This window comes from Ctenocephalides felis, unplaced genomic scaffold (genome assembly GCF_003426905.1).
Source record: "Ctenocephalides felis isolate EL2017-DRISC unplaced genomic scaffold, ASM342690v1 CF-g0.4_SCAFFOLD_01492, whole genome shotgun sequence".
In the NCBI taxonomy this organism is placed as follows: domain Eukaryota; kingdom Metazoa; phylum Arthropoda; class Insecta; order Siphonaptera; family Pulicidae; genus Ctenocephalides; species Ctenocephalides felis.
The window spans coordinates 12,369,394-12,383,565 of record NW_020537646.1 but is presented as its reverse complement, the minus strand read 5'-3'; the positions used below and the strand labels follow the sequence as shown (position 1 = coordinate 12,383,565).

The following is a 14,172-nucleotide window of genomic DNA, read 5'->3' as shown; positions in this document are numbered from 1 at the left end:
GTCCGGATAATCGAAAGTCCGGATAATCGAAAGTCCGGATAATCGAAAGTCCGGATAATCGAAAGTCCGGATAATCCGAAAGTCCGGATAATCGAAAGTCCGGATAATCGAAAGTCCGGATAATCGAAAGTCCGGATAATCGAAAGTCCGGATAATCGAAAGTCCGGATAATCGAAGTCCGGATAATCGAAAGTCCGGATAATCGAAAGTCCGGATAATCGAAGTCCGGATAATCGAAATCCGGATAATCGAAGTCCGGATAATCGAATGTCCGGATAATCGAATGTCCGGATAATCGAAGTCCGATAATCGAAAGTCCGGATAATCGAAAGTCCGGATAATCGAAAGTCCGGATAATCGAAAGTCCGGATAATCGAAAGTCCGGATAATCGAAGTCCGGATAATCGAAAGTCCGGATAATCGAAAGTCCGGATAATCGAAAATAATCGAAGTCCGGATAATCGAAAGTCCGGATAATCGAATGTCCGGATAATCGAAAGTCCGGATAATCGAAAGTCCGGATAATCGAAAGTCCGGATAATCGAAAGTCCGGATAATCGAAAGTCCGGATAATCGAAGTCCGGATAATCGAAAGTCCGGATAATCGAAAGTCCGGATAATCGAAAGTCCGGATATCGAAAGTCCGGATAATCGAAAGTCCGGATAATCGAAGTCCGGATAATCGAAAGTCCGGATAATCGAATGTCCGGATAATCGAATGTCCGGATAATCGAAAGTCCGGATAATCGAAAGTCCGGATAATCGAAAGTCCGGATAATCGAAAGTCCGGATAATCGAATGTCCGGATAATCGAAAGTCCGGATAATCGAAAGTCCGGATAATCGAAGTCCGGATAATCGAAAGTCCGGATAATCGATGTCCGGATAATCGAATGTCCGGATAATCGAAAGTCCGGATAATCGAAAGTCCGGATAATCGAATGTCCGGATAATCGATGTCCGGATAATCGAAAGTCCGGATAATCGAATGTCCGGATAATCGAATGTCCGGATAATCGAAAGTCCGGATAATCGAAAGTCCGGATAATCGAAGTCCGGATAATCGTGTCCGGATAATCGAAAGTCCGGATAATCGAAAGTCCGGATAATCGAAAGTCCGGATAATCGAAGGTCCGGATAATCGAAAGTCCGGATAATCGAAAGTCCGGATAATCGAAAGTCCGGATAATCGAAAGTCCGGATAATCGAAAGTCCGGATAATCGAAAGTCCGGATAATCGAAAGTCCGGATAATCGAAGTCCGGATAATCGAAAGTCCGGATAATCGAAGTCCGGATAATCGAAAGTCCGGATAATCGAAAGTCCGGATAATCGAAAGTCCGGATAATCGAAGGTCCGGATAATCGAAGGTCCGGATAATCCGGATAATCGAATGTCCGGATAATCGAAAGTCCGGATAATCGAAAGTCCGGATAATCGAAAGTCCGGATAATCGAATGTCCGGATAATCGAAAGTCCGGATAATCGAAAGTCCGGATAATCGAAAGTCCGGATAATCGAAAGTCCGGATAATCGAAAGTCCGGATAATCGAATGTCCGGATAATCGAATGTCCGGATAATCGAAAGTCCGGATAATCGAAAGTCCGGATAATCGAAAGTCCGGATAATCGAAAGTCCGGATAATCGAAAGTCGGATAATCGAAAGTCCGGATAATCGAAGTCCGGATAATCGAAAGTCCGGATAATCGAAAGTCCGGATAATCGAAAGTCCGGATAATCGAAAGTCCGGATAATCGAAAGTCCGGATAATCGAAAGTCCGGATAATCGAAAGTCCGGATAATCGAAAGTCCGGATAATCGAAAGTCCGGATAATCGAAAGTCCGGATAATCGAAAGTCCGGATAATCGAAAGTCCGGATAATCGAAAGTCCGGATAATCGAAAGTCCGGATAATCGAAAGTCCGGATAATCGAAAGTCCGGATAATCGAAAGTCCGGATAATCGAAAGTCCGGATAATCGAATGTCCGGATAATCGAAAGTCCGGATAATCGAAAGTCCGGATAATCGAAAGTCCGGATAATCGAATGTCCGGATAATCGAATGTCCGGATAATCGAAGGTCCGGATAATCGAAAGTCCGGATAATCGAAGTCCGGATAATCGAAAGTCCGGATAATCGAAAGTCCGGATAATCGAAAGTCCGGATAATCGAAAGTCCGGATAATCGAAAGTCCGGATAATCGAAAGTCCGGATAATCGAAAGTCCGGATAATCGAAAGTCCGGATAATCGAAGGTCCGGATAATCGAAAGTCCGGATAATCGAAAGTCCGGATAATCGAAAGTCCGGATAATCGAATGTCCGGATAATCGAATGTCCGGATAATCGAATGTCCGGATAATCGAATGTCCGGATAATCGAATGTCCGGATAATCGAAAGTCCGGATAATCGAAGTCCGGATAATCGAAAGTCCGGATAATCGAAGTCCGGATAATCGAAAGTCCGGATAATCGAAAGTCCGGATAATCGAAAGTCCGGATAATCGAAAGTCCGATAATCGAATGTCCGGATAATCGAAGTCCGGATAATCGAATGTCCGGATAATCGAAAGTCCGGATAATCGAAAGTCCGGATAATCGAAAGTCCGGATAATCGAAAGTCCGGATAATCGAAAGTCCGGATAATCGAATGTCCGGATAATCGAATGTCCGGATAATCGAAAGTCCGGATAATCGAAAGTCCGGATAATCGAAAGTCCGGATAATCGAAAGTCCGGATAATCGAAAGTCCGGATAATCGAAAGTCCGGATAATCGAAAGTCCGGATAATCGAAAGTCCGGATAATCGAAAGTCCGGATAATCGAAAGTCCGGATAATCGAATGTCCGGATAATCGAATGTCCGGATAATCGAATGTCCGGATAATCGAATGTCCGGATAATCGAAAGTCCGGATAATCGAAAGTCCGGATAATCGAAAGTCCGGATAATCGAATGTCCGGATAATCGAATGTCCGGATAATCGAAAGTCCGGATAATCGAAAGTCCGGATAATCGAATGTCCGGATAATCGAATGTCCGGATAATCGAATGTCCGGATAATCGAATGTCCGGATAATCGAATGTCCGGATAATCGAATGTCCGGATAATCGAATGTCCGGATAATCGAAGGTCCGGATAATCGAATGTCCGGATAATCGAAAGTCCGGATAATCGAAAGTCCGGATAATCGAAAGTCCGGATAATCGAAGGTCCGGATAATCGAAGGTCCGGATAATCGAAGGTCCGGATAATCGAAGGTCCGGATAATCGAAAGTCCGGATAATCGAAGGTCCGGATAATCGAAGGTCCGGATAATCGAAAGTCCGGATAATCGAAAGTCCGGATAATCGAAAGTCCGGATAATCGAAGGTCCGGATAATCGAAGGTCCGGATAATCGAATGTCCGGATAATCGAATGTCCGGATAATCGAATGTCCGGATAATCAAAAATCCGGATAATCGAATGTCCGGATAATCGAATGTCCGGATAATCGAATGTCCGGATAATCAAATGTCCGGATAATCGAATGTCCGGATAATCGAAAGTCCGGATAATCGAAAGTCCGGATAATCGAAAGTCCGGATAATCGAAAGTCCGGATAATCGAAAGTCCGGATAATCGAAAGTCCGGATAATCGAAAGTCCGGATAATCGAAGGTCCGGATAATCGAAAGTCCGGATAATCGAAGGTCCGGATAATCGAAGGTCCGGATAATCGAAGGTCCGGATAATCGAAGGTCCGGATAATCGAAAGTCCGGATAATCGAAAGTCCGGATAATCGAAAGTCCGGATAATCGAAAGTCCGGATAATCGAAAGTCCGGATAATCGAAGGTCCGGATAATCGAAAGTCCGGATAATCGAAGGTCCGGATAATCGAAGGTCCGGATAATCGAAGGTCCGGATAATCGAAGGTCCGGATAATCGATAGTCCGGATAATCGATAGTCCGGATAATCGATAGTCCGGATAATCGATAGTCCGGATAGTCGAAAGTCCGGATAATCGAAAGTCCGGATAATCGAAAGTCCGGATAACCGAAGGTCCGGATAACCGAAGGTCCGGATAATCGAAGGTCCGGATAATCGAAGGTCCGGATAATCCGAGGTCCGGATAATCGAAAGTCCGGATAATCGAAAGTCCGGATAATCGAAAGTCCGGATATCGAAAGTCCGGATAATCGAAAGTCGGATAATCGAAAGTCCGGATAATCGAAAGTCCGGATAATCGAAAGTCCGGATAATCGAAAGTCCGGATATCGAAAGTCCGGATAATCGAATGTCAGGATAATCGAATGTCCGGAATTCGAAGGTCCGGATATTCGAAAGTCCGGATAATCGAGCGGTAACCGGAGATAATCGAAGGTCCGGATAATCGAAGTCCGGATAATCAAAGGTCCAGATAATCGAAAGTCCGGATAATCGAAAGTCCGGATCGAATCGAAAGTCCGTATAATCGAAAGTCGGATAATCGAAAGTCAGGATAATCGAAAAGTCCGGATAATCGAAGTCCGGATAATCGAAAGTCCCGGATATTCGGATATTCGGATAATCGGAATATTCGGATAATCGAAAGTCCGGATATTCGGATATTCGGATATCCGGATAATCGAAAGTCCGGATAATCGAAAGTCCGGATAATCGAAAGTCCGGATATTCGGATATTCGTATATCGCATATTCGGATATTTCGGATATTCGGTTATTCGGTTATTCGGATATTCGGATATTCGGATATTCGGATATTCGGATATTCCGATATTCGGATATTCGGATATTCGGATATTCGGATATTCGGATATTCGGATATTCGGATATTCGGATATTCCGAGATTCGGATATTCCGAGATTCGGATATTCCGAGATTCGGATATTCGATTTTCGGATATTCCGATTTTCGGATATTCCGAGATTCGGATATTCCGAGATTCGGATATTCCGAGATTCGGATATTCCGAAATTCGGATATTCCGAGATTCGGATATTCCGAGATTCGGATATTCCGAGATTCGGATATTCCGAGATTCGGATATTCCGAGATTCGGATATTCCGAGATTCGAATATTCCGAGATTCGGATATTCCGAGATTCGGATATTCCGAGATTCGGATATTCCGAGATTCGGATATTCCGAGATTCGGATATTCCGAGATTCGGATATTCGGATATTTAGATATTCAGATTACTACGATTGGCCAAATCGATTCAGCCGTTTTCGAGTTTTACTTGGACATTTGAAAGAGCGCTCCATTTTTATATATAAGATTACGATAATCGTATAATATTACGATATTACTATGTTTGTACGATATTACGATATTCGTACGACATTATGATATTCGTAAGATATTGTGATATTATGATATTCGTACGATATACGAATTTGTAAGATACTCGTATGAGATTAGAACGGGATTCAATGATATTCAACATAGATAAACAAATATAATTATGAGTATAAATACGAATTTATAATAAAAGATAAACAAGTAAAAGTATAAATATGAGAATCAACGAGATTCGAACCAGATTCAAACGAGATTCTACTAGAACTCCAAGATATAGCCATTACCGACGGTAGCATTTAACACTGACAGAAATCATAAACAATCTCACCTGATTAAGATATAAGAATATAAGCTCAATGATCTTGCAATTGTGTCTGTATAAGATAGATTTATTAATAATAATCAAAATTTGATATATTAAAACAAATGCCATTTGCACCTAGTAAAACTTTAAATTTTCGATAACGACATCAATTTATTATATTTCGGTTATAAAATCATTAAATTGAACGCGAACTAATTGTTATTCACTACTATCACTACTAACTATTCACTATATTAATTAATTATTGATTAAAAATCGCGAACAAGACGCTACAAGAATAATTTGAAGACGAACTGCCATATTAGTTTGACAGCTGGTCCACTGCGAAGCCATTTGCAAATAATTCAGGTGCAGCAACATAACAATGTTCGCATTTAACGACGTCAATGTCCAATCCGTTGTGTGTCGTTAACAAATCTGACGTTTAGGTTACCGTTCTTTCGCGCCGGTTATTACTTTTATCCCTTATCCTTGACAAAAGGATATTATTACTGTTGTGTCAAATTGTTTAAAATAAATTTATTGTTGTGTTTTTCGAAAAAATATATAACAAATAATGGCCGATGAATTGCCTTACAAAGCAGAATATGCTAAAAGCGGTAGGGCTGCTTGTAAAGGATGCAAAACTCCCATATCGAAGGATACTTTAAGGCTTGCCGTGATGGTCCAGGTATAATATTATTCTCCATTATAAATATCTTAAAATTAGACTTTTCTGAATATGCATTATTTATTTATTTGGTACTGATTTTTTTTGCATTGTTATGATACCAAATATTGAAGTTACTTTAACAGGACATCTTTGAGTTAATGTTAGGGTACTTGCTATTGTGTAGATTTAATTATTGTTTTATAATATTTAGCTATGATAATAAAACAAATTTAGCTTCCTGTACTATGTAGTTTAGATACAATAAAATATTATAAAATGGTTATTATTATCATAAATTTACATACACACACATTATATATTATATTACTTCAGAAAGCTAATTCTTCACTGATTTGTTCATATCTTGTTTAATTGTTCAAATTGTTTCTTTCTCTATGCATAACTCTGTTTAAAAGAATATAAACAATCTCTGGTTGACAGTTTGGAGAACAAACATAAGATTTAATTTTACGGCTACATAATTATAAGTAGATACTTTACGACTTGCAGTGTTGTCCACATATAATATTATACTCCATTCTATTGACATATCATTTTTGCTTGGTGACCGATATCTTAAAATTAAACTTATCTGAATATGCATTATTTTATTTGGTACTAATTCTTTTTTGCATTGTTATGATACCAAATATTGAAGTTACTTTAACAGGACATCTTTTTGTTAATGTTAGGGTACTTGTTATTGTGTAGATTTAATTATTGTTTTATAATATTTAGCTATAATGATAAAACAAATTTAGCTTTCTGTACCATGTAGTTCAGATAAAATACAATATTATAAAATGGTTATTATTATCATAAATTTACATGCACACACATTATATATTATATTTCTTCAGAAAGCTTCTTTACTGATTTGTTCATATCTTGTTTAATTGTTCAAATTGTTTCTTTCTCTATGCATAACGCTGTTTAAAAGAATATTAACAATCTCTGGTTGACATTTTGGCAAACAGACATAAGATTTAATTTTACTGCTACATAATTATAAATAGATACTTTACGGCTTGCCGTAATGGTTCAGATATAATATTATACTCCATTCGATTGACATATTATTTTTGCTTGGTGACCGATATCTTAAAATTAGGCTTATGTGATAATGCATTATTTATTTATTTGGTACTAGTTTTTTGTTACGATACCAAATATTTTAATAAATTTAACAGGGTTTTTGTTACTATGTACATTTAATTATCCTTTCATAATAGCTCTAAATTTAAATATCTATATATTTCATTTATAAAACTAACTTTTTTAAATTCAACAGAGGTGTTTCAATTATTTCCAGTTTTTTCTTCATACAAAGTGTAAAAACTATCTAAAGCTTCAGTTTTTGAACTTCCAAAATCCTCCAATTTATTTCTCCCAATTGTTGTGCCTATACATCCCCATGATCGAAACACCCAGTAACTGTAATTTTAATATTTGACCATAAAAAATAATTGAAAATAAAAAATAATTTAGAGCCAAATAAGAAATATGAAAAACAGGTTTATCAATTTACCATTTATTGGAATCAGATTCCAATAGTTGTAAATAATAATAAGAATTTTTATCGGATTGGATATCTGTTTTTCCTAAAACAGCATTTAGAAATTTATCCTATTCTTTAATTGAAAATTCAGCTATAATAATAAAGCATATTTAGCTTTCTGTACTATAGTTAAGATAGAATTAAGTATTATAAAATGGTTATAAATGTTATAAATTTACACACACACATATTAAATATAAAAATAATTACATATGCAATTACATTGCATTACAAAGCTAATCCATTACTGATTTTGTCATATCTTGTGTAGTTTTCATAGTTTTTTCCTAAAATAATTTTTTTCCTTTGCATAACGCTGTTTAAAAGAGTATCAACAATTTTGGTCATGAGACAAAATTTGATAAACTTGTAATTGTTTATTTTTCATCATATGCAATTACATAACATTAAGAAGCTAATTCTTTACTGATTTCGTCATGTCTTGTTTACTAGTTTTCATAGTGTTTTCCTAAAATAATTTCTTGTCTTTGCATATTGCTGTTTAAAAGAAAATCAACAATTTTGGACATGTGACATAAATTTTAATTGTTTGCTAGATAATTAAAAATACTGCTCAACTTGTAATAATGTAATAATTTATTTTCATAGCACTATTTTTATTTTTAATATTATATTGATTCCAGTCTGCATTCCACGATGGAAAACAACCAAATTGGTTTCACATGAAATGCTTTTTTATGAAACAAAAACCAAAAACAGTTGGTGATATTAAAGATTTTGCATCACTTCGATATGAAGATCAGCAAAAGGTGCAAGAGAAAGTTGGTAAGTTTATCTTTGTATTGACATTTCATTGTACAGAATTTCAACTGTACTCCACATTAATAGATATATTTTGAGTAGCATAATGTATATATTATTTTTTTTATTACTTTCAATAGATGCTTGTGGCTCAGGCGCTATCGTTCCTGATGAGAAAGGTAAAGGAAAGAAACGAGCAAAAAATATACCAGGCTTAAGTGACTTTGGTATTGAATATGCTGCATCAAGCAGAGCTGCATGCAGAGGATGTGAACAGAAAATTGCAAAGGTGATATAAAATTTACACACAACGACACAACTATTCATTTTGATATAATATTTCTTTCTATCAAATTATAGTTTAATCTTTACTTCATGAACAGTTTCAAGACTAATACAATTATTTTAAATATTATGCATAATGTTCATGTTTTGACTACTGCAATATTTCTCTATTATCAATATCATTTGTTGTAAATTTTCTTTTTCTTCTTCAGGATGAAATAAGAATTAAAAAGACTGTATATGATACTGAAATCGGAATGAAATATGGGGGACAAGCATTGTGGCATCATCTTGAGTGCTTCGCTAAGGTGAACTTCATATTTTTCAGCTGTTGCATTCATTAAAAATATTATTTTAATGTTTAATTATTTTTCCAGATGAGAACTGAGTTAGAATATTTTGAAAGTGGTGATATATTGCCTGGTTTCAAATCATTATCTAAAAATGATAAAAGTGAAGTTTTAAAACAACTGCCGTAAGTAGTCTTTGCAATACTGATACTAAAGTCTACAATAATTTCCTACACCACAATCTATTTCTCTTTATGTTTTGTTACACAAATTGTATTTTTATTGTAGTAAAATTAAAAGTGAAGATTTACCAGAAGTGAAGAAAATTAAAAAAGAGCCCAAAGACGAAGTAGATACTGCACATGACAACCAAAAAGAGAAAGATTTACAAGAACAAAGTAAAATAATGTTTAAGTACAGAGATTCTTTGAAACAACACTTGAAGAAAAATGATATGATATTGTTATTGGAACACAATAAACAAGAAGTGCCACCTGGAGAAGATAGAGTAAATAGACTTTATTAGTAACAAATATTTATTTTAATAGTTTAATAATTTTCTTGTTAATTTTTATTTTTTTCAATAAGAAAATAATGATTATTTGTTTTTAGATTTTGGACCGATTAAGTGATATAATGACTTTTGGGGCTCTAGCACCTTGTAAGGAATGCAATGGAGGACAATATGTATTTGAGAACAATGGATATATGTGCCATGGTAATTATTATTTGGAAATAATTTAAAGGATTTTCACTTAATGCATATATATTTACATCATTTTTATTACACAGGTGATTTAACGGAATGGACAAAATGTAAAAATTTTACATTAGAACCAAAAAGAGTACCTTTCAAGGTTCCAAGTGACTTAAAGAAAGAACATAGTTTTCTTAATAAATATAAGTATAAACCTAGAACACGAATCATTAAATATGTTGCACCCAGTGTTTCGACCAAAAAAATTAAAAAATCTGATGAAGAAGATGGGTAAATATATATTATCATTTATTTTTTGTTATCTATGTAGATGTAATTTCATATTTTTTTATTTGATTAAAAATTAAATAATTTAATTTTTTTTTGTAGACCAAAAGTGAAGCGTGCAGCCCCTCCATTAAAGAATATGGAGTTTGTTTTTATTGGTAAAACAGAGACACCGAAGGAAGATTTGAAAAAAATGATTGTAAAGCTAGGTGGAAAAGTTGGATCCAAAGTGCATGAGAAAGTAGCCGCTGTGGTTGGAACAAAAGAAGATATTGAAAAGATGGGATCCAAAATGCAATCAGCAAAAGAGTTAGGAATACAGGTGACTAAAGTTTTCTTCATTATGCTTGTAATTATATTTAATATCTTTAATATGTATTTTAATTTTGGCAGGTCATTCCTGAATCTTACTTCGATGATATCAAAGATGGTGGTGCCGTAAGTTATATCACAACTATGAGTTTATGTGATTGGGGAAATGATGTACGTGAATATTATTAAGTTTTGAGGCAAATTCTATTACTATCAATTAATATTTCTTGTTCCATTATCTAGCCAAGAACTCGAATCCCCACAGATGAAGAGAAAAGTAAAAAATCTAAGAGTATTTACACAAAATCCTTGCCATCTAAAGTCACATTAAAGCTCAAAGGTTTGTTTATATTTTGAAAGACTTCATTATCTTATTATTTATGACTTAAAATTGGAATTAAAAATTTTTGTAGGTGGTGCAGCCGTTGATCCAGATTCTGAATTGCAAGATGTAGCACACATTTATAAAAAATCTGATAAATTTTTCAATGCTGTTTTAGGGAAAACAGATATCCAATCAGATAAAAATTCTTATTATAAATTACAATTATTGGAATCTGATTCCAATAAACGGTAAATTGATAAACTTGTTTTTCATATTCTTTATTTAGCTCTACATTTTAATTTTATTTTCAATTATTTTTCATGGTCAAATTTTAAAATTACAGTTATTGGGTATTTCGATCGTGGGGACGTATTGGCACAACAATTGGGGGAAATAAATTAGAGGATTTTGGAAGTTCAAAAACTGAAGCTTTAGATAGTTTTTATACTTTGTATGAAGAAAAAACTGGAAATAATTGGAACACCTCTGGAGAATTTAAAAAGGTTGGTTTAGATTTAGTTTTATTAATAAAATATGTAGATCTTTAGATTTAGATCTTAGTAGTTTTTTTTAACAATTTACGTGCTGATAATGTAATAATTAATAATTATTTTACTGCATTTATTGCTTGTAGATGCCTGACAGATTTTATCCAATTGATGTTGATTATGGAGAGGATGATGCTGTTAAAAGCTTGGATTCTTCAGATGTGAAATCCAAACTTTTAGAACCCATTCAAAATTTGGTCAAAATGCTTTTTGATGTTAATACTATGAAGAAGGCTATGTTGGAATTTGAGGTTTGTTTTATTTATATATTGGAAGATCTTTAGGTTATTGCAATTTTTTGAACTATTATAGTTTTGTATTTATCTATTAACAGCTTGATATGGAAAAGATGCCTCTGGGAAAATTGAGTAGAAAGCAAATTCAGTCTGCATATTCTGTATTAACCGAGATAAGTGAGCTTATTAAAAATGGTGCTGCAGAATCTAAATTCATTGATGCTTCTAACAGGTATAATTATTAATATATTAGCATAAAACACAAAACACTTAAATTATTGCCTAATTCCAGGTTTTACACCCTAATTCCTCATGACTTTGGTATTGAAACACCAACTATTCTCTCAACTGTAGAAGAGTTGAAGGTAAGTTATATATCAATTTTCTTCTTTCAATGGGCAATAATATTATATCATTTTATTTATTTTAGGCTAAAACAGATATGCTTGAAAGTTTGCTAGAAATAGAAATAGCATATTCGTTATTGAAATCAGAAGATGAATCAGCAGAAGGTGTTTCTCCAATTGATACTCACTATAAACAGCTTAAAACAGATATGTCTGTTTTGGATAGAGAATCTGATGAATTTAAAATGCTTGCTAAGTATGTACAGAACACCCATGCTGCCACCCATCAACAGTACGATTTGGAAATACAGCAGGTACTTATTGATAACAGTTTTAGTCATATTAAAAAAATACATTCTCAGCAAATAAGAATTTACATAATAATCTTTAATAATTTTATAGATTGTTTCTGTATTGCTAAAAGCTACTACTTTTTAATCATTACTTTGTTCCTTTGAAAATATTTGTTAATATTGTGAAGTATTGTTTTCACAACTTTTCTGTTTATAATGATAAATATTTAATAATTATGACTTTTATGTATTATTTCAATTTTTTCACCCATATAAATGTTATCAAATATTGCAGATATTCAAAATCAAAAGAGAAAAGGAGGATAGACGGTATAAGCCATTTAAGAAATTACATAATCGCAAGCTGTTGTGGCACGGATCTAGACTTACTAATTATGTTGGTATTTTGTCACAAGGTAAATTATTTTATAAATTTTTTATATTATTACATGCAAGGCTACAACTAACTGTAATATTTAACATAATTCACAAAAAATTACTTTGTTATTTTGGAAATTTAGCAGAGTTACTTAAATTCATTAATAAATTTTAAAATAAAATTTTACCGTATATGTAATTTTAATTTCAGGTTTACGTATTGCTCCTCCTGAAGCTCCAACAACTGGTTATATGTTTGGTAAAGGTATATACTTTGCGGATATGGTTTCCAAATCTGCAAATTATTGTTGCACTAGTGTAACAAATCCTGTTGGTTTAATGCTGCTATGCGAAGTCGCTTTGGGAGATATGTTAGTACAATTTTATTTCATTATAGGAATCATATAAACATGACCAAAGTGATTTAACTCAATTAAATTTTGAATATTCGTTTTTATTTTCAATAGCATTACAACAACTTTTATATTATTTTGATTACTACTGATTATGTGATAATTATTATTTTTTCAGGCTTGAGTGCACCCAGGCTAAATACATTACTAAACTTCCAAAGGATAAACACAGCTGCAAAGGTGTCGGTAGAACTTATCCTAATGACAAAGAAGCATTCAAACGTGAAGATGGTGTGGAAGTACCTTTGGGAACTTCTGTTACAGATGATAAATTGAAATCATCATTATTATATAATGAGTATCCTTTTATAAAAAAAAATCATATTTTATTTTTGATTTTTGGTTATCTTATTAGTACTTATTTGGTAATGATAACTTGCTTTGATATTATGTTGCTATTTATGTTTTTTCCATATATTTTTCTTAATTTGTTTATTCAGATACATTGTATACGATGTTGCACAAGTCAATTGTCAGTACTTGTTCCAGATGAAATTCAATTACAAATATTGAATTTATTGAATTATCCATACCTCCTCTTTGGTACTAATGTACGAAAGGTTTGCTATTATTATTAGAGTAAGCAAAGTAAGTTACCTTAAGTTTATTATGTTTATGAAATTGTTATTAATGTGTAAAACGCATTGAATTTCCCTTTTTATGACAAAGTGGTATTTGTCAGATACTTTGTTGACTTGATATTATGCTTTGTATTGCTGTATTCTAATACATCACTGATATTTTTTTATACCATTTTAGAATATAATTGTTTTATATAATTTGTCTTCTTCTTCTTATGGTATATTTAATTATTAACTTCCCGTAAGTTATAGTAATCGCAAAAAAATTTGTATATATCTTTACATTTCAAAGGTTTCTGAGTATTTTGGCATACCTTAGAAAAAATGGATGCGTGTGTGTGTGCGGATACAAATTTTCGTCGATGTTTTCGGGAACACCGATCAACCGATTTGAATAATTCAAAAAACATTCGATTCGTATTGATAAGGAGACGTGATTAATTTTCGAAGATACGGGACAATAAGTGTCAAAAACAGTAAATCAGTTTTTAAGAGAACGTAGCGCCCGATTTTAATAATTCAAAAAACATTTTACTTGTATTGACAAGGTGAAAAACTGATTAAGTTTTTGGGAAGGCAGGTCCAGCGGTTATGGAT

At 33.7% G+C, this 14,172-nt stretch overlaps 2 protein-coding genes across 2 annotated transcripts in view; both read left to right on the top strand.

Moving 5' to 3' along the window:
- The window catches only part of LOC113370847 (poly [ADP-ribose] polymerase-like), a 9,931-nt gene extending 4,485 nt beyond the window's left edge, over nucleotides 1–5,446 (top strand). Inside the window, exon 8 of the mRNA XM_026611529.1 lies at nucleotides 5,388–5,446. Coding sequence (XP_026467314.1) covers nucleotides 5,388–5,446 — 59 coding nt within the window. The remainder of the gene's footprint in view (nucleotides 1–5,387) is intronic.
- A 617-nt stretch (nucleotides 5,447–6,063) lies between these two features.
- On the top strand, nucleotides 6,064–13,570 carry LOC113369771 (poly [ADP-ribose] polymerase). The gene is made up of 21 exons (XM_026610342.1): nucleotides 6,064–6,280; nucleotides 8,465–8,606; nucleotides 8,723–8,871; nucleotides 9,080–9,175; nucleotides 9,245–9,342; nucleotides 9,446–9,665; nucleotides 9,770–9,875; nucleotides 9,950–10,145; nucleotides 10,245–10,464; nucleotides 10,536–10,625; nucleotides 10,698–10,794; nucleotides 10,868–11,027; nucleotides 11,123–11,282; nucleotides 11,414–11,578; nucleotides 11,662–11,795; nucleotides 11,856–11,928; nucleotides 11,994–12,224; nucleotides 12,499–12,619; nucleotides 12,793–12,952; nucleotides 13,113–13,292; nucleotides 13,435–13,570. Exons 1-21 carry the CDS (start codon nucleotides 6,167–6,169, stop codon nucleotides 13,505–13,507), a joined length of 2,985 nt encoding a protein of 994 aa, XP_026466127.1. The 5' UTR covers nucleotides 6,064–6,166; the 3' UTR covers nucleotides 13,508–13,570.
- The last annotated feature ends 602 nt before the right edge of the window (nucleotides 13,571–14,172 follow it).

What these genes read in the sequence shown, in the direction of transcription:
- LOC113369771 (XM_026610342.1), top strand. Translation starts at nt 6,167, where the DNA reads ATGGCCGATGAATTGCCTTACAAAGCAGAATATGCTAAAAGCGGTAGG. An exon ending in TGCCACCTGGAGAAGATAGA is followed by an intron (nt 9,666 to 9,769) that starts GTAAATAGACTT and finishes ATTTGTTTTTAG; the next exon opens with ATTTTGGACCGATTAAGTGA. An exon ending in GAAGTCGCTTTGGGAGATAT is followed by an intron (nt 12,953 to 13,112) that starts GTTAGTACAATT and finishes TTATTTTTTCAG; the next exon opens with GCTTGAGTGCACCCAGGCTA.